General features: G+C 41.1%; 1 protein-coding gene across 1 annotated transcript in view; it reads right to left on the bottom strand.

Annotated features, from left to right (window-relative positions):
* REV3L (REV3 like, DNA directed polymerase zeta catalytic subunit) overlaps window positions 1-22,460 on the bottom strand; it is a 211,016-nt gene that overhangs the window by 100,129 nt on the left and 88,427 nt on the right. The window contains exons 3-10 of the mRNA XM_029047173.2: window positions 18,753-18,827; window positions 16,954-17,114; window positions 10,692-10,788; window positions 5,635-5,729; window positions 2,826-2,930; window positions 1,483-1,567; window positions 1,247-1,395; window positions 154-282 (exon numbers count right to left, since the gene is read on the bottom strand). Coding sequence (XP_028903006.1) covers window positions 154-282; window positions 1,247-1,395; window positions 1,483-1,567; window positions 2,826-2,930; window positions 5,635-5,729; window positions 10,692-10,788; window positions 16,954-17,114; window positions 18,753-18,827 — 896 coding nt within the window. The remainder of the gene's footprint in view (window positions 1-153; window positions 283-1,246; window positions 1,396-1,482; window positions 1,568-2,825; window positions 2,931-5,634; window positions 5,730-10,691; window positions 10,789-16,953; window positions 17,115-18,752; window positions 18,828-22,460) is intronic.

Raw genomic sequence — 22,460 nt, 5'->3', positions numbered from 1 at the left:
GCAACCTTGGTGTCATCCTTGACTCAACTCTCTCATTGGGCAGGGATTGTCTCTATCTGTTGCCAAATTGTACATTCCAAGCGCTTAGTACAGTGCTCTGCACATAGTAAGCGCTCAATAAATACTATTGAATGAATGAGTAAAATTACTTACTGAAAACCGGTGATCGACTCAGTCTTTGGGTCAGTGGCTGGAAAGTCTGACTATTTTCCATGAGGTTCAATATAGCCTCTTCATTAATAAGTGCTTCCTCTTCCTTATTAACATTTCTTCTTATGTTATCTTAATAAAACACCAAATGAAGAAAATACAGTTAGCAATGCAAACCTTAACTTTTTAGATAATTTTGTATATTCGTGTCTAAAGCGAGGTGAATCTTGTGCTGGGTAAATCTTGTGTTTGGCAAGTGTACCGCCTGAAATATCAGAGGCTATGCGCATGCAATTCGAAAAACATATGCAGGGGAGACTCTTAAAGGTTTTACTGAATTAAACCCAAATACAACTAGGTTCTCTCCCGGCTCTGCCACTTGTCAGCTGTGTGACTGTGGGCAAGTCACTTAACTTCTCTATGCCTCAGTTACCTCATCTGTAAAATGGGGATTAAGACTGTAAGCCTCATGTGGGACAACCTGATTACCCTGTATCTACTCCAGTGCCTAGAACAGTGCTCTGCACATAGTAAGCGCTTAACAAATACCAACATTATTATAAACTATTTTAAAGAATATTATTTCCACCAATGTTTAAAGTTACGTCAACGATTCCTCTACAAATGATAAAGAATATATTTATCCCCTTAGCTATTTAAATATTTATTTGCAAGTGTCCCACTGCTCTAGTAGGCTTTTTATTTATGTTCAGTTTAAACTATCATCAGATCTATTTATTATAGAGGGGTAGACTAACATACAGAGAATTAAGTGACATATGGGGTAGCCATGTTTGAGGAGTCCAATCAAAACCTGCCCAATCAGTTGGAGAGTTTAGACTGCAAACTAATGCTGAGTAGCTCATGGTAACAGCAGCCATTTTTGACCTATTGGAAAAAGACTAGAGATCTCTAACAACAAACCCTTCTTTAATGCCTTGTGTATGCTCTGCATTCAAATCCACACCAAGTATTACCCAAAAAGTCAAATGAAAACAGAGGAACAAGTTTGAAAAAAAAAAAATCCACACTCTAACCATTTTAGCATACAGCTTGAAAAGGGTTTTTTTTTTAAAGTTGCTGAAAATTAACTCACCTTTGCTCAATTCTTTGTTTGTGTGGACTTCTAGCATATTGGCTGGTGAACAGGGAATGGTTTCGGGAGTTAGAACCTCAGAATGTAACGTTAACTCGGCAGAGAACTCTTCTGATCCATTACTGTAGTCCACTGATCCTGATAATGTTCTGCTCAATTAAAACGCATTCTTAGTAACACATCAGATGAGCAAATGGTTAAAAAAGGTTCCTTAGAGAACTCTGATAATCACTTACACGGAGAAGTCATTCTGTTTGAGAACTTCTTGAATTCTCTTCTGAAAGACTTTTTCACTCTCTGTTGCTGGTATAAACCCCCGATCTTTAGATTTAAAAGAATGCATTAAAAATAGCAAATAAATAGATATGTAAATGAAATATTTAAGTGATGATGATTTTCTCCCCATGTGTTCATTTTTGAAGAACAACTTTTAACCTGCTTGGAAAAAGCACAACTTCCCTACAAGCTGCTCTATATAAAGTCAAACATGAAATCAAATGTTGGTTACCAAATATCCGATGGTGAGCCCTTGAAGTCAGTTCTAGATTAAGTCTCATAATAACGACCTGCATACAAAGTAGAAAAAGAACCCCATCCCCTTATCTACAAATACACTACATATTTAAACATAACGGGAAATCCAAGGAACTTTATACTAACTTGTCAACATAATTTTTTGAGAAGACCAATCCAAATTTAGAAAACTCATTTCACTCTCAGAAATATGACATCACATTGAACTTCATCCTAAATTTACTAACGTCATAGTCTCTAGGAGGTACAAATGATGAAATGAATATAACAGAGTCAAATTCTGGTGCCTTAATGAATTAAGGCGAGTGGGAGTCCCTAAGATTTGTCATAAAGTACTTAAAAGAGCTTCTAGGCACTTGGGGAATTACTAGATTGGTGGCTTAAGAATCAAGACCACTATTGCCTAAAGTGTGTTTTAGCAACCGGTCCATAAAGTTCTCAAATGAGGGCGATCTCGGCAGAAAAGGCTGCAGGAAGAATAATTCAAGGACGAAGGAGGGACAAAGGAAGGGGATTTATAAGGCCTGAAGTAGAAATGTAAAGTTAAATACGGGGGTTGGCAGTTATTTGGAAAAATAGCATGGCCCAGTGGAAAGAGCAAAATCAATCGCATTTATTGAGGGTACCGTACTGAGCACATGAAAGAGAACAACAGGGCAATTTAACTGACACAGTCCCTACCCACAATCACCTGAGGGGGATTCAATATCTGTTATCCCTCCTAATTAGGCTGTGAGCCCAATGTGGGGCCTGATTAACCCAGCACTTAGTAAGTGCTCAGCATGTACTAAGCGCTTAGCTTACTATTATTATGATGATGATGATTATTTGTTGGGGGTGGAGAGGAGAAGGTGAAATATCACCACATTGGATACAAGGAGAAAGACAGTAAAAACTTGAAAAGGGATCCAGATAATTAAATATATTCTTAAAGGAATCCTAAACAAAAATTATTTGGGAGATCATTAGTTTAGTCTGTGCTTCTCTGGAAGCTTGGTTCTAAAGTATTCTGTAAAAATGCATAGCCTGCTACTGTCAGTGTTACCTTGTGATTCCGGTGGAGTGATCTGAGAAGATTCATTTTTACGTCTGCGACGTTGCTTTTCGTCTTCCCATATGGCTTGCAAACCAGGATTTCCACCAATTTGAGCTGCAAGTTACAAGAATACTTCATGGGACAATGATCAAAGTAAAGATGGAGGTCATTTTCTTCATAAAATGCAGGATATTTTGCTTTTTCAATAAGTTCATTCTAAATTCCTCACTTTGTGGACAACAAATTTTGCTAACAGATAGACCCATTAAATGTACATTTTCTCTTGCCATATTTACCAATGGCTGATTTAATTTTACTTCCCGCTCCTAGTCATGAGTGCTCTCACCCCATTTCTTGCTTTCCCCATTTCTATTTTCTACCGACATTATCAATCAATAGTACGCATCGAGTCCTTACTGCGTGTAGAGCACTGTACTAAGCACTTAAGAGAGTACAGTGAAAAAGAGTTGTTAAAGTGTTCCCTATCCACGAAGAGCTTACAGTCTAGAGGGGGCGACAAACATTATAAATAAATAAATTTTACTTTATATTACATATATATAAGTGCACTGGGTCACATGGCTTAGTGGAAAGAGTGCTGGATTGGGAGTCAATGTCGGGGGTTCTAATCCCGGCTCCGTCGCTTATCAGCTGTGGGGGTAAGTGACAACTTCTCTAGGCCTCAGTTACCTCATCTGTAAAATGGGGATGAGGACTGTGAGCCCCACATGGGACAATCCGATTACCTTGAATCTACCCTAGTGCTTAAAACAGTGCTTGGCACAGAGTAAGCGCTTAACAAATACCATCATCATCATTATTATTATTATTATCAATACTGTTTACTGGGTTCTCACTGTAGATAGAAATATGGTTTTAAATGTTGTTTTTGATATGCTTCCTGGTGATGCGAAGACCAAGTATGAAAAGAGTTTATTCATTCATTCAGTCGTATTTACTGAGCGCTTACTGTGTGCACAGCATTGTACTAAGCGCTTGGAAAGTACAATTCGGCAACATGGACAATCCCTACCCAGTAACGGGCTGATTTATTCTTTAGTGATATTCAGATTTGAAATCTGACTGCTTGAGACACCAAATCAGAAAGCGTGGCACCTTTTTTCCCTTAATTTCCATCCAGCTGGACTAGGAGTTCAAGGTGGCTAAACCTGAGAAGATGGAATACAAAGAGAAGCAGCATGGTGTGGTGGAGAGAGCACAGGCCTGGGAATCAGAAGGTCATGGGTTCTAATTCTGGCTCCACCACAAATCTGCTGTGTGACCTTTGTCACTTCACTACTCTGTGCTTCAGCTATCTCATCTGTAAAATGGGAATTGAGATTATGAGCCCCACAGGGGACATGGACTGTGCCCAACCTCAACTGCTTTTACCCACCCCAGTGCTTATACAGTGCTTGGCACAGAATAAGTGCAAAACAAATATCACAATTATTATTATTTTCCCATTGAAAATACCAATAACCTCTACTGGGAATAGACAAATTTCTTATTACACTGCCCTAGGATATCATGGCTAGAAGCGTTAGCTATTGAAATGGGCAAATGTGCATGTGTGAATTGAGGATAACCTGACAAAAATCAGACTTTTGACAGTTTTTAGGCTGCCCTTCCGTACATGTCTTTTCTAGATGCAAAGTAGTAGTGAGGCGTAGGGGAAAAAGAATGGGGGGTATCAGGAGACCTGGGTTCTAATCACGGTTTTGCCACTGGCCTGCTGTGTAACCTTAAGCAAGTTACTTACCTAATTTCCTCATCTGTAAAAAAAAAAAATCCTTGTTACCTCACCAACTATATAATGTGAGCCCCAGGTGGAACTAGGGCTCTATCTGATCTGATTATATTGTATTTACCCCAGAATTTAGTACGATGCTTGATACTCAGTAAGTACTCAAATAACTACCAATTATTATTATTATTTTATTGGTATCAACCTATATTAGAGGCTGAATCATCTCAATTTCTTTTTTTTGAACAGGGCCTATCAGGACACACTCCTACTCATTCAAATGACCGCAATTTTACTAGTATAGTTCCTTTAATTTGAGAGTGTGTATATGCTATGCCTATTTTTTCAATTTATTTCAGAAATATAGGTATATTAAGTCCACAGTCTCAATTGGTAGATAGAGTTGCTACATATGGTATACTTCTGATATACTGTTTATGTATTTTTCACTGGGAGGAATTAACCAACAGCCAACGAGTTTAACCAACAAGTGGGAAGAGCAAAGGGTAGCAACTGTTGATGCTCACTGGAAGTTTATTCGTAGGAGAGGCCACCAAAGAAAGCAGAAGGAAAGAGAAACATCCCAGCCCACCCAGCCTCCCGCCTCATCTCTGATTAAATATATTTACCAAGTTATCTCCTATTTTGGCTATGCTTTTTTGTAGTTCTCCTAGAGTGGAGACTGCAGCCTTTTTTTACTTCTCCCTTTCTCAATCTCCTGCCCTTTGAAGACTCAGTTATTACCATTTAGATGAGAAGCAGTGTGGCCTAGTGGAAAGAGCACAGGCCTGGGAGGCAGAGGACCTGGGTTCTAATCCCAGCTCTGCCAACTGTCTGCTGTGGGACTTTGGGCAAATCGCTTAACTTCTCTGTGCTTCAGTTATCTCATCCGCATTACAGATAAGGTCATTACGACTATGAGCCCCATGTCGGACAGGACGGTATCCAGCCTGATTATCTTGCATCAACTCCAGCATTTAGAAGAGTGCTCTGCACACAATAAGCGCTTAACAAATACCACTAAAAATATGAAAACAAATATACTATACATATATATATGTCTACATATACCTTCGATATCCAACCGATTTAAAATATCAGCAGCTACGGCATCCACTTCCAACTCACAGGTACTCTGTGGTTCGACACCTTCCAGAATTAAAGAGCTGTAATCAATGAGATCATGATCTAGTGAGGAGGAATCAAGATTTCCAGCAATCTTACATCACGTTCTTTCATAGTTGGGTAGCTACCAGAATACCTACTGCAAGGAAAATGACTACGTTAGTTTAAATCACATTAGTGACTTCAGGATCACTGGCATGTGAGTATCTCAGGTGGCTACTTTTCAGAAAATCGAGAAATTGTTAAGAACTAGTCGAAAGTTACTCCAGATAGGCACGGTTACTGTTTTTAAATGTATCTGCTGAAGAAATGACCTTATCTGAGGCACTAACAACTTTTTCAAATGCAAGCTACACAAAGCATATGGGAGAGCTGGGGGCTACCCTAAAAATCAGAGTTTTTATACAAATGAGGCCCAGGAGCATAGTAACACGCTCTCCAAAATACACTTGCAATGTGAGACACAAAGAGGAAGAGATGATGATGTAGTGAGTAACGAGGGGCAGGGAACACTCACCTTCCTTTCCTGCCACCACCACAGATTCCAATGGAAAACTGGTGGAAAATTCCCGGATATGGTAGCAGGGAGAAATCTTGCAGATGCCGGGGAGGGGTTTGGGGTTCATGAGAGGTGAATGGTGGGATCAGCATCCCCAGGGGAGAGATACCGAGGGCCCAGCCGTCTGCTATTTGATACCGATGGCCCGTACCCTGGCAGACGTAGAGGGGGACGGATATCTGTCACTAGCTTGGAAGGCCAAGCAAATCCATTCTAGTGGCACCAAGGTGAATTGCTCAAATCTAGACTTTAACCTATGCATTGTGAAATCAGATAACCTTCAAATAATATATTCATCATTCCCTAGAAAGCCCATCAAGCTTTCTCCACAGCGTTCATCAGTCATACTGCAAAACTTCACTAAGTCAATAAACACTTTTCAAATTCATTCATTCATCCATTCAATCGTATTTACTGAGTGCTTACTGTGTGCAGAGCACTCTACTAAGTGCTTGGAAAGTCCAGTTCAGCAACAGATAGAGACAATCCCTGCCCAACAACGGGCTCACAGTCTACAAGGGGGAGACAGACAACAAAACAAAACAAGTAGATAGGCATCAATACAATCAAAATAAATAGAATTATAGATATATACACATCATTAATAGAGTATTAAATATGTACAAATATATACAAGTGTTGTGGGGCAGGAAAGGGAGTAGAGCAGAGGGAGGGGGTAGGGACAGAGGAGCAGAGGAAAAGGGGGGCTCACTCTGGGAAGGCCTCTTGGAGGAGGTGAACTCTCAGTAGGGCTTTGAAGAGGGGAAGAGAGCTAGTTTGGTGGATATGAGGAGGGAGGGCATTCCAGGACAGAGGTAGGACGTGGGCCAGGCGTTGATGGCGGGACAGGCGAGATCGAGGCCCAGTGAGGAGGTGAGCGGCAGAAGAGCAGAGTGTGTGGGCTGGGCTGGAGAAGGAGAGAAGGGAGGTGAGGTAGGAGGGGGCAGGGTGATGAAGAGCTTTGAAGCCAAGAGTGAGGAGTTTTTGCTTCACGTGAAGGTTGATAGGCAGCATGGTTCAGTGGAAAGAGCATGGGCTTGGGAGTCAGAGGGCATGGTTTCTAATCTCGGCTCCGCCATAGCAGCTGCGTGACTTTGGGCAAGTCCCTTCTCTGAGCCTCAGTTAACTCATCTGTAAATGGGGATTAAAACTGTGAGCCCCATGTGGGATAACCTAATTACCTTGTATCTACTCTAGCACTTACAACAGTGCTTGGCACATAGTAAGCGCTTAACAAATACCATCATCATCAAATCCAATGACCTCTACTCCAACCTAATCCTCCTTGACCTCTCAGGTGCCTTTGGCACTGAAACACCCCCTTCTCCTGGAAACATTATCTACCCTTGGCTTCAATGACAGTGTCCTCTCCTGGTTCTTCTCCTATGTCTCTGGCCACTCATTCTCAGTCTCTTTTGGAGGCTCCTTCTCTGCCTCCCATCCCCAACTGTAGGAGTTTCTCAGAGTTCAGTTCTGTGTCCCCTTTTTATTCTCCATTTACACATATTCCCTTGGAGAATTCATTTGCTCCAATGACTAACATCTCTAGGTGGATTATTCCCAAATCTCCATCTCAAAGCCAGCCTTTCTCCTTCTCTTCAGTCTTATAGTTCCCCTTGCCTTCAGGACATCTCTACTTAGATGTCCCGCCAACAGCTCATACTTAACACGGCCAAGACAAACCTTGGCATTATCCTCAGCTCATTTCTTATTTTCAACCTACATATTCAACCTATTATCAAATTCTAACAGTTCAACCTTCATAACATCACTAAACCCTGCCCTTCTCTTGTCATCCAAACTGCTAGAACGTTGGTCCAAGCACTTATCCTATCCTGCTTTGACTATTACATGAGAATAATGTTGAGAAGCAGCGTGGTTCAGTGGAAAGAGCCTGGGTTGGGAGTCAGAGGTCATGGGTTGGAATCCCAACTCTGCCACTTGGCAGCTGTGTCACTGTAGGCAAGTCACTTAACTTCTCTGTGCCTCAGTTACCTCATCTGTAAAATGGGGATTAACTGTGAGCCTCACGTGGGACAACCTGACTACCCTGTATCTACCCCAGCGCTTAGAACAGTGCTCTGCACATAGTAAGTGCTTAACAAATACCAACATTATTAATACATCAACATCCTTGCTGACTTCCCTGCCTCTTGTCTCTCCCCACTTCAGTCCACGCTTCACTCTGCTGCCCGGATAAGTTTGTTAAAAAAATTTGTTCAGTACGTCTCCCCACTCCTCAAGAACTCCCATTGGTTGTCCGTCTACCTCGGCATCCAACAGAAATTTCTTACCATTGGTTTTACAGCAATTGGTCACCTTGTCCCCTCTTCTCTTACCTCGCCCATTTCCTACTGCAACCCAGCACACACACTTCATTCCTTTAATACCAACCTACTCACTTTTCCTCAATCTCATCTATCTCACCGCCGACTCTTCGCCCACATCCCATCTCTGGCCTGAAACGCCCTCCCTCTTCATACCCAACAGACAATTACTCTTCCCATCTTCCAAGCCTTATTACATCTCCTCCAAGAGGCCTTCCCCAGCTAAGGGCTCATTTCCCCTACTCCCTTATCCTTCTGTGGCACCCTTTCATTTCGAATCATATCCTTTACTCACTCCACCCTCAGCACTTATGTACGTACCTAAAAATCATTTATTTATATTGATGTCTGTCTCCCTATTTAGACGGTGAGCTCCTTGTGTGCAGGGAACGTGTCTCCTGTGTATTCTGTATTTTTCCAAACACTTACTACAGTGCGCTTCAAACAATAAGCATGCAATGAATAGGACTGATTGATAGATAATCTCATAGTCAAAAAAACTCATGCAAGTTTAAGGAGAAGGGGTAATATCTGGTCCCATACAAAGTTTTGGCTTCCTTCATTTTGCTTGCCTAAACTGCTCACTGTGAAAGAACTGGAAATAATACGTGATTAAATTACAAAGCCTTTGGTGGCAGGTATCACGTCTTTGGTTGCTTTTATAATGTAGTCCAAATAGCTGGTATAGATCTCTTTATCAAGCAGGCCTTTAATCAATACCATTAATATGAAAGAGCAGATTCCATGGGTGGGCTCCTCTTACAACTCAATTGATTAGTATCTGCACAGACTTGTTCCAGCATCATGTTTCATCCTGGGAGTTAAGCTAGCATCAGTGTTTCTAACCAGCTGCAGAGAAGTCAGGTCCCCAATAGGTGAATTCTTAGCAGTTTAATGACCGACAGAGTCCTAGTAATCAAGTCCTGGCCTCTCTCCTCGTCTGACCTGGCAACAAACTAGGAGTAGAGGGCTCCAAATTGAACATGGTTCATATCCTTTGGTTTCAGAGAATCACTTGGTGCTTCAGAGCTGACCACAGTATTTCACCTTACTCATCACTAACCAGACAACTGACAGTGTCAGACTGGGAAACTTGCAAGCATAAGCATCTATGCTGACAGTCCATCTTGGCTTCCTTGACTAGGAACTAAATGAATATTACGGTTGGGAATGCTACCTCATGGCAGTTGAAGTCGATTTAAACAAAACATTTTAATGAAATGTTTCGTTGGCTGGATCTTGCTCTACTGTTAGAAACTCTTTCCTTCCCATACATATTCATTTCCAAAATTCTTAGTTTTTGGCTATAATAGGGACCACTTCTAACTCCCCATCCAACTCACATAACTGAGGTAAATTCCCTCTTCCAGAGACCCACTTGAACCGTGAAATAATCTGCCCAAATGGAACAATCTCCTTGATCTAGCAGCAACTGCCTTCAAGGAATATTTAATTCATTTGGAGGAAGAGGAAAAAGGAGAGGTTGAATCAGCTGATATCCTGTCATTTTCTACTATTTTTTTCACTTTTATAGTTTCTTCAAAAATATTTTTGATCAGGAGAAATCAAATGAAACAATTACAGCGTGGGACACTTAAGACTTAGACCTTTTGTGGATAAAGAGAAAGAAGGAAGAGGTTTTCACAACAATGGAATGCTGCCAAGTCATGAAATCTTTGCTGCTCTGAACAGGCACTGTTGTTTGTGGATCATTTATCAGGACAGATAACCATCAGTTTTAGACTACGGAAAGCTGACAACACAGACTACACTAACAATTACCTTAAAAAAATTATCAATGGGATAGCTGAAAAAGAAAACCCCTCTAGGAAAAATACTTGAATCAACAATTCTTTCTAAATTATTTTGTTTCAGTGGGCCGTTTTGATTTTAAGTGATTTTCAACAAGTCAACGAAAATGTAAAAACTGGAAATACAATGAACATAACAACAAGTTGCTGTTAAGACAAAATGATCACCTTGATGCACTGAGCATTATGTTTACTTTTATCTTTGGGGTCTGCACACAGAATAAAATTTGGTGATTACTAGCTTGTGACTAGAATTAGGAGGATTCACACACTCATGTATTTTTCTTTTCAAAAAAATTTGCTAACCTTGGAATTTCATCCTCTTCCCATCGAAAGTGAGCACCAGGACTGGAATTTCCTGGTGATTGAACTTTATAATATCCAGATCCGTGTATTGAATCACCTAGTAATAGAAAGAGAAAAAATCATTTCTTCAATTTTTAATTCAGACATTTAATTACCCTGTAAGATAAAATTCTATTAATATTAGTAGTTCAAATTATCAACCATTTTAGCAATTCCAAAAACAGGTTACCACTATAAGATATTTATACAAAATAAGTTTCTAAAAATGGCCATAAAACAGAAGTAAAAAGAAATACCCACAAAACATGAACCAAATGCAATTACATATTCTCCACAGGAAGTACATGTGAAATAGTAATTACAAGGGTATTTGTTAAGTGCTTTCTATGTGCCAAGCACTGGGGTAGAAACAACGTAATCAGGTTGTCCCATGTAGGGCTCGCAGTCTTAATCTCCATTTTACAGGTGTGGTAACTGAGGCACAGAGAAGTTAAGTGACTTTCCCCATGTCACACAGCTGATAAGTGGTAGAGCCGGCATTAGAACCCACATCCTCTGACCCCCAAGCCCGTGTTCTTTCCACTAAAGCACGCTGCTCCTCACGGACTTTTCTCAAATCTAATCCTACTAGATCTCTCTGCCGAGAGATGCTGTAGACCACCTTTTTCTCCTGGAAACATTCTTACCCCTTTTTTTGACACAGTACTCTCCTGACTGCCCTATCTCTCTGAACACTTCTTTTTTGGACTCTTCTGATGTCTCTTCCTTTAATCCCCACTAAACTGTGGGTGTCCCTTAGGGTTTGGTTCTGGGTCTCCTCATATTCCCCCTCCCCGCTGAGGGGGAATGCTCATTTGTATATATTATTTATTACCCTATTTATTTTGTTAATGAGGCATACATCCCCTTGATTCTATTTATCGTGATTATGTTGTCTTGTTTTTGTCCGTCTGTCTCCCCCGATTAGACTGTAAGCCCGTCATTGCGCAGGGATTGTCTCTATCTGTTGCTGAATTGTACATTCCAAGCACTTAGTACAGTGCTCTGCACATAGTAAATGCTCAATAAATACTATTGAATGAATGAATGAATTCACTTTCTCTAGGGTACTAACTAATCCTGGCTCTACCACTTCTGTGCTGTGAGACCTTGGGCAAGTAATTTAACTTCTCTGAGCCTCAATTACCTCATCTGTAAAATGGGGATTAAGACTGTGAACTCCATAAGGGACATGGACTGCGTCCAACCTGATTAACTTGTATCCACCCCAATGCTTAGTACTTAGTGCCTGGGAGATACCATTAAAAAACCCCCCCAAAAAACAGTGTTGGCAGACATGTTCTCTGTCCACGATGACCTTATAATCACTTTCCTCCCTCCTACTTTACTTTGCTGTTCTCCTGTTACAAACCAGCCCGCATACTTCGCTCCTCTACTGCCAACATACTCTCTGAACCTCGATCTCATGTATCTCGCTGTCGACCTCTCACCCACATCCTGCCTGGCCTGGATCACACTCCCAACAGACAATGACTCTCTCCATCTTCAAATCCTTATTGAAGGCACATCTCCTCCAAGAGGCCTTCCCTTACTTCCCATTTTCTCTTCTCCCGCTCCTTTCTGTATCGCCCTGGTACTTGCATTTACTCTTTTTTCACCCCTCCCTTAGTCCCACGGCACTTACCTACATATCCATAATTTATTTATATTAATGTCTGTCTCCCACTCTAAACTCTAAGCTTTTTGTGGGTAGGGAACGTGTCTACCAACTCTGTTACACTGTACTCTCCTAAGCACTTAGTAAAATGCACTACAAACAGTAAGCACTCAATAAATACAATTGCTTGACTGATAATAATAATAATAGTAATAATAATGATGGTATTTGTTAAGTGCTTACTATGTGCCAAGGACTGTTCTAAGCGCTGGGGAAGATACAGGTAATGAGGTTGTCCCATGTGGTCTTAATCTCCACTTTACAGATGAGGTAACTGAGGCTCAGAAAAGTCAAGTTACTTGTCCAGAGTCACACAGTTGACAAGTGGCAGAGCTGGGATTAGAACCCACGACCTCTGACTCCCAAACCCATGCTCTTTAGGTCATGGGTTCTAGTTCCGCCTCTGCCACTTGTCTGCTGTGTGACCTTTGGCAACTCACTTGGCTTCTCTGTGCCTCAGCGACTTCATTTGTAAAATGGGGATTGAAACTGTGAGCCCTAAGTGAGACAGGGACTGTGGCCAACTCGATTTGCTTGGATCCACCCCAGCACTTACTAATGCCTGGCACAGAGTAAGCACTTAAATACCATTATTATTATTATTTCCACTAAGCCACACTGATAAGGGGAATGAAGGACACTGATATAATATCCAAAAGTGAACTCCTCATTTTCCCTCCCAAAGCCTGCCTTCTTCCTAAATTTTCCAGCACTGTCGACATCGCAACAAAGCCCGCGACTCCAGGGTTATCCTTGACTCCCCTCTCTCAATTGACAAATCCTGATGGTTCTTCCTTCACAAGATCTCCAGAATCCCCTATTCTCTCAGAACTCCAACCGCCAGCACGTTGATCTAATCATTTGTAATATCCTGTCTCGACTATTGCAACGGCCTCCTCACAGACCTTCTTGGATCCAGTTTCTCCCCTCTTCAGTCTCTACTGCACACTGCTGCCCAGATCATTTTTCTAAAACTTCCATCTGCACATGTCTCTCCAATCCTCCGACGGTTGCCTCTGCAGCAAGCAGGAACTCCTGACCACTGACCATAAAGACACTCAGTCAGGTTTCTCCCCGCTACCTTGCAGCTCACACACTTTGCTCCTCTTAAAGCCAATGTATTCACTGTGTCAAAATCTTGTCTCTCTCGCCACCAGCCACTTGCTCATCGTGGCCTTCCTTCTTCCTGGAACTCCCTCCAGCAAACCACAAGTCACCAGTCTTCAAGGCCCTTCTGAAATCTTACCTCCTCCAACCTACTTTCCCGATTAATTTCTCATCTCCCCACCCTATATTGCTACCTATTGCCCTGTCAGCCTTCTGCATCACCTAAGAGCTTAGATCGCTCCCCAGGTGCAGTTACTGTACATATCTTGCCTGTTGTTTCCCTCTACCTGTAATTCATTTTCACGTGTTTTCTCTTCTAAATTGTGAGTCCCTTGAAAGCAGGGATAACAGAGTTATTACTCCACTGTGCTAAAGTTCTCTGCACAAAGTATTCTGTAATATGCACATATTCATAATCTATTTTATTTTGCCTCCGCTTCTAGACTATAAACACCTGAGAATGGGTCTACTGACTCTGTTTTTCTATACTCTTCCAAGCGCCTAGTACAGTGGTCTACACACAATAAGTGCTCAAAAAAATACCAGTGAGTGACTGATTTGATTAAGTTCTCAATTTCCTAGAGACTTGTTTTGGAACCTCAGCTAAAATACAAATTCAATTAGATAGTATATTAAACTCAAAACATAATTTAACATCACTTTTTTCTTGCTACCTGAACTAAAAGAGAATGCACAATCAGTTCCAGATGCAGTGGCAATAACAGAAAGCGGAAACCGGGGAGAATTGAGACGCAATCTGACCTACTGATAAAGAGGGGAGGGAAAACCAATCTAATGTTTACTCAGAGGTCCCAGTCGAAGAAACTGTCCTCTAGTGTCAGTGAGGGAGTAACCTCTAAAGATTTAGAGCCCCTTTTGTGGTCTCCTTCTCAAGATAACTCTTCAGATAAAGGAATATTTGAACCAACAGACGAAGCAGCATCCTGCTGACCCAGTCAACAGGTACTACAAACAATTCTTTTAACAATTTGGATTGCCTCAAATTTTGTTGCCTTTATTATTATTAAGTGCTGGTGAGATTTATCTTCCCACTCAAACCCTGTCCTCCTGCTCACTTTTCCATCCCTGTTGATGGCACTACCATCCTTCCTGTCTCACAAGCTTGTAAACGTTGGAATTAGCATTGACTCCACTCTCTCGTTCCACCCACACATTCAAGCCCTCACTAAATCCTGCCAATTCTACCTTCACAACATTGCCCAGACACACCTTCCTCTCCAAACTGCTACCAAATTAATGCAAGCATTTATCCTATCCATCCCCGATTACTGTAGCAGCCTCCTTGCAAACCTCCCTGCCTGTCTCTCCCCACTCCAGTCCATGCTCCATTCTGCTGCCCAAATCATTTTCCCTCAAAAATGTTCAGCCCATGTTTCCCAACTCCTCAAGAAACTCCAGGGGTTGCCCATCCACTTCTGCCAACAAAAACCCCTCGCCATTGGCTTTAAAAATCTAAAAGAGCTAATTTGCTCTTCTTCTAATTTGCATTTCTTTCTGAAGTTACCTATTCGTAATTAAGCCAACACCACATTTCAAAAGAATCGATGCTCTTTCTATCCTGGTTTTTCACTGTCCAGCTTTGGGGTTTATACCTTGTCACTGGAAACACCACAGATTTGAGTTTGTATTTTTGTGGCATTTGTTACATCAACACATTTCATGAATTTTTCCACTATCTTCCTAATATTAAACTTGGGCGTATTTCTTAACTACTAGTTCTTTCTTATTGATTACCAATCCCAGGAGAGAAAAAATGTCAACTACTTCTCTTCATCTGCTATGTGTTAAAACTTCCAGTTGTTATGATCTTTTTTTTTCTTGACTTTAAAATGGAGGCCCATCTTTTTGCTCTGCTGCTTAACTTGTAATAATAAGCCCTTCAAATCTTCACTTTCTGCTAGAAGGATAATATTAGTAGCATAACAAGGGTTGTTTATATTCCTTCCTCCAAGCTTTACTCTCCGTTGGTCTTCACCAATGGATCCACAAGAGCAAATATTTGTATTAAGCCATGCTTTTTCAAAATTTCATCCAAGGGCTATCATGAATGTATTTACTGAGCACTTACTGTGTGCAGAGCACTATACTGAGCAGTTGGGAGAATACAACAGAGTTGGTAGACACGTTCTCTGTCCACAACAAGTTTACGGTCTAGAGGTGGCTATGATTTTTCTCTCTAAAATTACCCAACACAAATGATGAAAATCTCTTAACTACTTGCCCATTAATCCGTTAAGCTAAATTTTGTGTGTGTTGACCAATAATCCATGGTCACTTTGTGAATTATGTTGGGTTTTACATGTTTACTTTAGAAAACGGGGGATTATGACACCTAAATCTAAAAACACTATAAGGAGATCTAATTTGTGCACTCCTTTCTCAAGTTACCTAAATATTCTCTATGTATTTACGCTATATAAACTGGTTTTTAGGAAAATTTTAAATTTATTCTTCCCCTTTAGCTTATTATTTAGAGCAAATTTCAAGGTATAAGAGCTCCCAAAGCTTTACAAAAATTTTGGAACAAATTTCAATAAAATCATTTATCTCAAAATGAAAGCATCTCAAATATTTGAACCAAGTGAAAGGCTCTGTGTTTTTAAACCAATAAAAAGAACCACCTATTTTCTGCCTACAGTCTTCGGTCAGTCAGTCAGTCCATTGTATTTATTGAACACTTACTGTGAGCAGAGCACTGTAATTAAACACTTGGAAGAGTACAATATAACAATATAGCAGACCCATTCCCTGCCCACAACGAGCTTAGAGTCTAGAGGGGGAGACAGACATTAATATAAATAAATAAAATGACAGATATGTACCTAAGTGCTGTGGGGCTTGGGGGGAGGGATAAATAAAGAGAGCAAGTCTGGGTGATGCAGAGGGATAAATGACTGATAAATAACTGTTAGGACTCATTCATTCAATCGTATTTATTGAGCACTTACTGTGTACAGAGCACTATTGAGCATTTACACTGTGCAGAACACTGTTCTAAGCACTTGGGAGAGTATAATAGAATACATAGACACAATCCATGCTCTCTAGGAGCTTACAGTCTAAGAATAAAATGGTTACTGGCTTATGGTTTCAATTGCAAAAGAGATCGTGGCTATTTTAATGGTTCAGCGGAAATGTTCTCATTTGTCATAACTGCACCTTTTAAGAACTGAATCATCCAACATTTTATCAATATAGCTTAACTTTATCTTTCTACCCACATTCCAGGAGTTGAAAAATTAAAAAAAAAAGACTTTCATCCAAATAATACACAGCAACTAAAATCAGAGAAAAAACATTTTCCACAAATTGACTCCTCAAATCTTTCATATCTTGTTCCATTTGTTCCAGCTATTTAAATACACAAGTCCAATAACTTTACAACTAACAAATTTCATTTTAAAAAATCATGCTTACTTTTCCTTCTTGCTTTTCGGAACTTGATGGCAGCTAGGTTTATTAAATTCATTCCATACAGATTGTAGTCAATGAAGAGTTGGAGGAGGTAGGGAATATGTGCTTCATGAGGCTGGTAAAATTTATTCATTATGGCTCCACTTTGCAAAAGCTCACATATTCTAAAATAAAGATTTGACATAGAAAATTACATTAAAAGCTGATATCTTCTAGGTGGTTAGTGAAAGAAAATATGAGTTACAAAATTTAAAAACACATACAAACAATCCCCCTTTCTCCAGGATGCCCTCGCTGATTAACCATCTACTATCCCAGATTCACTCTCCTTCCAGTATCTTAGTGCTTGTGTAAATATTTAAAGCTATATACACAGGCAGTCCTCAATTTAAGCTGCTCTGAGTTACAATGGATGGTAATTATACACCCCTTTTGGCTACACTGGGAGCTTGGGGTGGCGGGGGACAGAGTTTAAAGATGGTGGAGGAAAAAAGCAGAGAAAAGGAAAAGCAGTCAGGCAGGCAAAAGGGGAATTATTCGATCACTAGGTATGGGCACCAAGGAGGACCGACCCTTCTGAAGAAGTCAACGTCACCCAGTCCATCATGGAACCCTTCCGACTCTAAGTACGTACATAGCTACATCACCTGCTGAAACTGAGTCTATGATTCGGCATAATGTTGGGAAAAATATCAATCCCCTATATATAACATTGTTCTCAGGGGAAAATTGATTCCAACATTCAGTTTAAGAAATAATTTACAGGAACTAATAGACTAATAATAACGGTGGTGAGAATAATAATAATGATAATCTAGAGTCTTTAGATCAAGAATGATCGATAAAAACACTTTTCAAGGGAACCGGGATGCTCAGGATAATAGAACAGCAAGGAGTGCTGGTGACTGAGAATTCCTGGGGTGTAAAAGAGCAGTTTCGGTTTTACTGCCCTGGCAGCCCCTAGGAACTAGGGAAGGGGTACTTTCACGGGGGCGTTTCATCTAAGCCTCTACTCTAGGTCTTGGTTTGATATCTTGCAGATGAGGGTTGGAGTTGTATGTAGGTGACTGATACTTGACTTATCAGATGCTTTTTGAATTGTGAAGACATACGTGACGGCTACCCCAGGAACAAATCTCTGCAGTCTAAGAAAAAACCTTTCCTTACCCCTGGAAGGCGGTCTGAGGAGACTCTATTATATCACCGTGGAATATTATCGTTGGGTAATTCGCAATTCAAATATTTCACAACTTATTTTACAACTTCTGTGTGGCTACCAGAATTTCCCTAACAGGCATCGGGGATTTAAAAAAATGATTCCATTGTAATTGCCTGAAAGATTTCTACATTTCAGTCTGCACAGATGTCTGCTGCATTGGATTTCAATTCTTTTGATTTAAATACTGGGGGTGTTTTGAATTTCTTTTTAGTTGCCACCTCCCTGGGGGGAGAGCGGAGTTCTCTTGAGGGTCGCTTGGCTCTGTTGTGATCTTTCCATTTGTGTTATTAATTAAATTCTGATTTGGATCCAGTCCAATTTGGACCTGAGGCCTTCACAGAAATTGTACCTGGAACCTGCACAGAATTCCTAATTCCACACCTTCCTTCGATGGCTTTAAATACAGAATGGCTGTTGGTTGTCTAACCATAACCCAGAAGCGATAAGTGGCCCTAAAATTGATCCAACGAAGGGAAGACTTTCTTGGAGTCTCACATTTATATCTGTGCTCCCCTAAAGCTTTTCCTTTGAGGGTTTAACTACTAGGCTATGCCACTAGACTATAATCTCATTATTTCTGTACCTTTTCACCATTGCAGGATTGTAAAGATAGATCTTCATAAAGTGTCTTTCTTTTTCATGATAACCATAAAAAGGCCTGAAATATAAAAACACAGAAAAATCACAAGTATTTTAATTGCTCACAGAATGCATTATTTAGGCCCCACTCCTCTAAGAGAATCTCTTAGAATCTTAGAATCTTCCCAAATCCCATTCCCCACCATCCACTCCTGTCAAAGGATAATATTAATCAACCTTCTCCCTGCCTAGCTGCAAAGCTTGTATTTAGAAGTAAAATAGTGTGGTTGAGCTGTTATTTTCCTCTCTTTGGATAGTTCATTAATGAAGACTCTACTAAATGTTGCCTGCCTTACAGAATCCACACTTGCTTTCTGAATAAATCATCAGATTCTCTTAGTAAAGTAGGCCCTTATCTGCATCTCTTCTCTTATTCCTTGTTGTTTTCATTTCTCCCACATTCAGCCTTCCTGTGGGTCCAAGAGAAAGTCACAGTATTTATCTGCACGTCCCTCGTGTGCAGTGTGCTGAACTAAGTGGTTGAGAAATACAAAACCAAGAAGTGACATGTTCCCTAACCACGAGAAGCTTCCATAATATGGGGGAGGCAGGCATAAAAATATTTGCATGTAGGAGATGGGTCTGTATGACTTGGAGTACTGAAAGGCCACTAGGGAAGGATTGCTGGAGGAGGCAAGAATGCAGAAAAGCTTTGAAATAGCAAGAAGAAACAGTGTGAGCAAGTAGTTGGAGGTGGGAGAGTCCTTTAAGCACTTGACATTAACCCCACTCTCAGCCCCATAGTACTGATGTGTGTATCATCACTCACTGCCATCTCCTCTAGATATAATTTATTTTAACATATCTGTCCCCCTGGTCTGTTAGCTCTTTGTGGTCAGGGGTCAGAGCTACTAACTCTGTACTGTGCTTTCCCAAGTGCTTACTACAGTGCTCTGGACATAGTAAGCACTCAATAAAGACCACAGATTGGTTGATTGAGTCGAGAATGAGGGAGGAACAAAGCTTGGGAAGAACAAAGAGAACGAGGTGGGGAGTAGCCAGTGAAAAGAGCAGACACACCAAGTGGGATGAGTTGGTGGATAGCACAGCTCTGGGAATCAGGAAACTTGGGGGTCTAGTCCTGGTCCTGCCCAGAGCTGGCTACCATGGGTGAAGACTGGGCATCCAACTCATAATATGTTGAACCCCTGACTACTTGCTTGTTACACTCTGTGCCCTAGTGGAAACCTGACTGTCATGAGAGAGAGAGTCGCACTGTGTAAACCGCTTGTGCTAGACTCAGTTTCTCAGCACAGTATTTCAATCCTGAAGTCTCAGGACCGAGGAGCTCACCTGTCATTCCTGATGGGCGACTCGATCGTTAATTCCCACAATTCAGTGCTCAGCACATAAATCAGCACTAGAGAAGCGCAAATTTCGCTTTAATGAGAATGCACATAAAAACATCAGGGATTTACCATGTCCCTTGCATGCTGTCCAGAGGATTAGGGAAGAAATTAAGAAATGAAAAAGAAGGTACTGCTGGAGATGGGATTCTGGGTCAGTGAAAAATGGAAATGGTTGGTGGCAAAATTCACCTGAAGTTTACCATTTCCACAATCACAACAGCAAGAGAGGAGACAGAAACAGAGGTAGTTTGCACTCTGAGCCATGTGCTGATATGATAGGGTAAACTTTCTTGGTCAATTTAGACCTAAAGGAAGCCTTTATAAATTGTACATCTTTCTCAATTTTTCTCAGAGTGAGCAAAACTCAAATTTTTTTTTTGGACGAGCACTAGTTTTACTGTGTGGAGCAATAGGATGTCCTCCATTTAAAACAACTGGATTTCCTTCATTTTATGGTTATTTTTCTGTGACGATGTTATGACCTCTCTAGGAATACCCTGAAAAATGGAGCCTCGTAAACTGTTTAATATACCTTAAGGCATATGGGCAGTGCATAAGGATAAAGGTATAAATTCTGTTACATTCATGCAATCGCTGCCATCGTTTTATAAAACCCAGTAGCAGAGCAATTTGTGTAAAAAAAGACATCGTTCCCTCCACCTCCACTGCAATGTCCAAGGGGTGCGAGATTTACTCCCGTGTACACACTAATCATACAACTGGGTAGCTTGGGATGAGAATCCGTGTCTTCTGACGTAGTTGTGGAAGCTAAAGTGGCTTAACCCTGAAGCTCTAGGGACTGAAGCTCAGGGCCTCAGGCTAGAGGAGGTCCTGCAAAAACACACCCATAATTGGACAGGTAAAGATATCTGTTTATGCAAAATTTAAGATCTGTCATCTGAATGATAATCAACAGCTGTTCTAAGGCTTTTATTTCAAGCTATATTCTCCATGTTGTAAGACAAATATCAATCAATCATATTTATAAATAGAGTGTTTACTTGGTACACAGTAATGGTCCTAAGAGCTTGGGAGAGTAAAACAGAGTTGGGAGACATGTTCCCTACCCAGAAGGCAGTGTGGAATAGTGGAAAGAGCATGGGTCTAGGTGTTAGAGGACCCAGGTTCTAATCCTGGCTCCTCCACTTGTCTGCTATGTGACCTACGGCAAGTCACTCAGCTTCTCTGTGCCTCCTTTACTTCATCTGTAAAATGGGGATTGAGACTGTGAGCCCTATGTAGGACGGGGACTGCGTCCAACCTGAATATCTTGTATCTAATCTAGCATTTCACACAGCGCCTGGCACATAATAAGCGCTTAACAAATACCATTAAAAAAAAAAACCCAAAACAAACTTAGACTGTGGAATGGGGACTGGGACCAACCCAATTATCTTAGATCTACCCCAGTGCTTAGTATGGGGACTGGTGCATTCATATGTGCTTAACAAATATTTTGAAATCGATCGTATTTACTGTGTATAGAGCACTGTACTAAGTGCTTGGGAAACTACAATATAACAAAATAAGGAGCTTATAGTCTAAAGGGAGAGAAGGATGAAAATAAATTACAGATAGGAACGTACGTCCTATACAGCTGAGGGTGGGGTGAATATAAAGTGCTTTAAAGGGACCAAAGTGCTCAGGTGGCACAAAAGGGAGAGGGAGAAGGGGAAATGAAGACTTAATCAGGGAAGGTCTCCTGGAGGAGATGTGATTTTAATATGGCTTTGAAGGTGAGAAGAATAGGGGTCGGTCAGATATGAAGGGGAAGGCAGTTGCAGATCAGAGGGAGGACATGGGCAAGGGGTCACGGTGAGATAGATGAGATTGAGGTACGGTCAGTAAGCTGGCATTCAAGGAGAGAGATATGCGGGTTAGGTTGTAGCAGGAAATCAGGGAGGCTACGTAGCGCTCGTTGAGTGGTTTAAAGCCAACAGCAAGGAGTTTCGGTTTGATGCAGAGATGGATGGACAACCACCACCGTTCTTGAGGAGTGGGGAGACACGGGCTTAACAATTTCACAGAAAAATGATCCAGTCAGCAGAGGGAAGTAAGGACTGGCGTGGGGAGCGACAGGAGGCAGGGAGGTCAGTGAGGAGGCTGATGCAGTAGCCAAAGAGGGATATGGTAAGTGCTTGGATCAGTGTGATAGCAGTCTGAATGGACAGAACACTACTGAAAGGCAGTCTCAGTACAGCACTAGCAATCACAAGGCTAGAATTGGGATCGTTTCTTTTAAATTGGGAAGAATGCTTGTATACTGGGGCTCAATAAAAAACGTAATATCCCCGAGCCCCCTG

The sequence above is a fragment of the Ornithorhynchus anatinus genome, chromosome 19 (assembly GCF_004115215.2).
Source record: "Ornithorhynchus anatinus isolate Pmale09 chromosome 19, mOrnAna1.pri.v4, whole genome shotgun sequence".
Classification (NCBI taxonomy): Eukaryota; Metazoa; Chordata; class Mammalia; order Monotremata; family Ornithorhynchidae; genus Ornithorhynchus; species Ornithorhynchus anatinus.
Note: the sequence above shows the minus strand (reverse complement) of the source record. Positions and strands in the feature narration are given on the sequence as shown.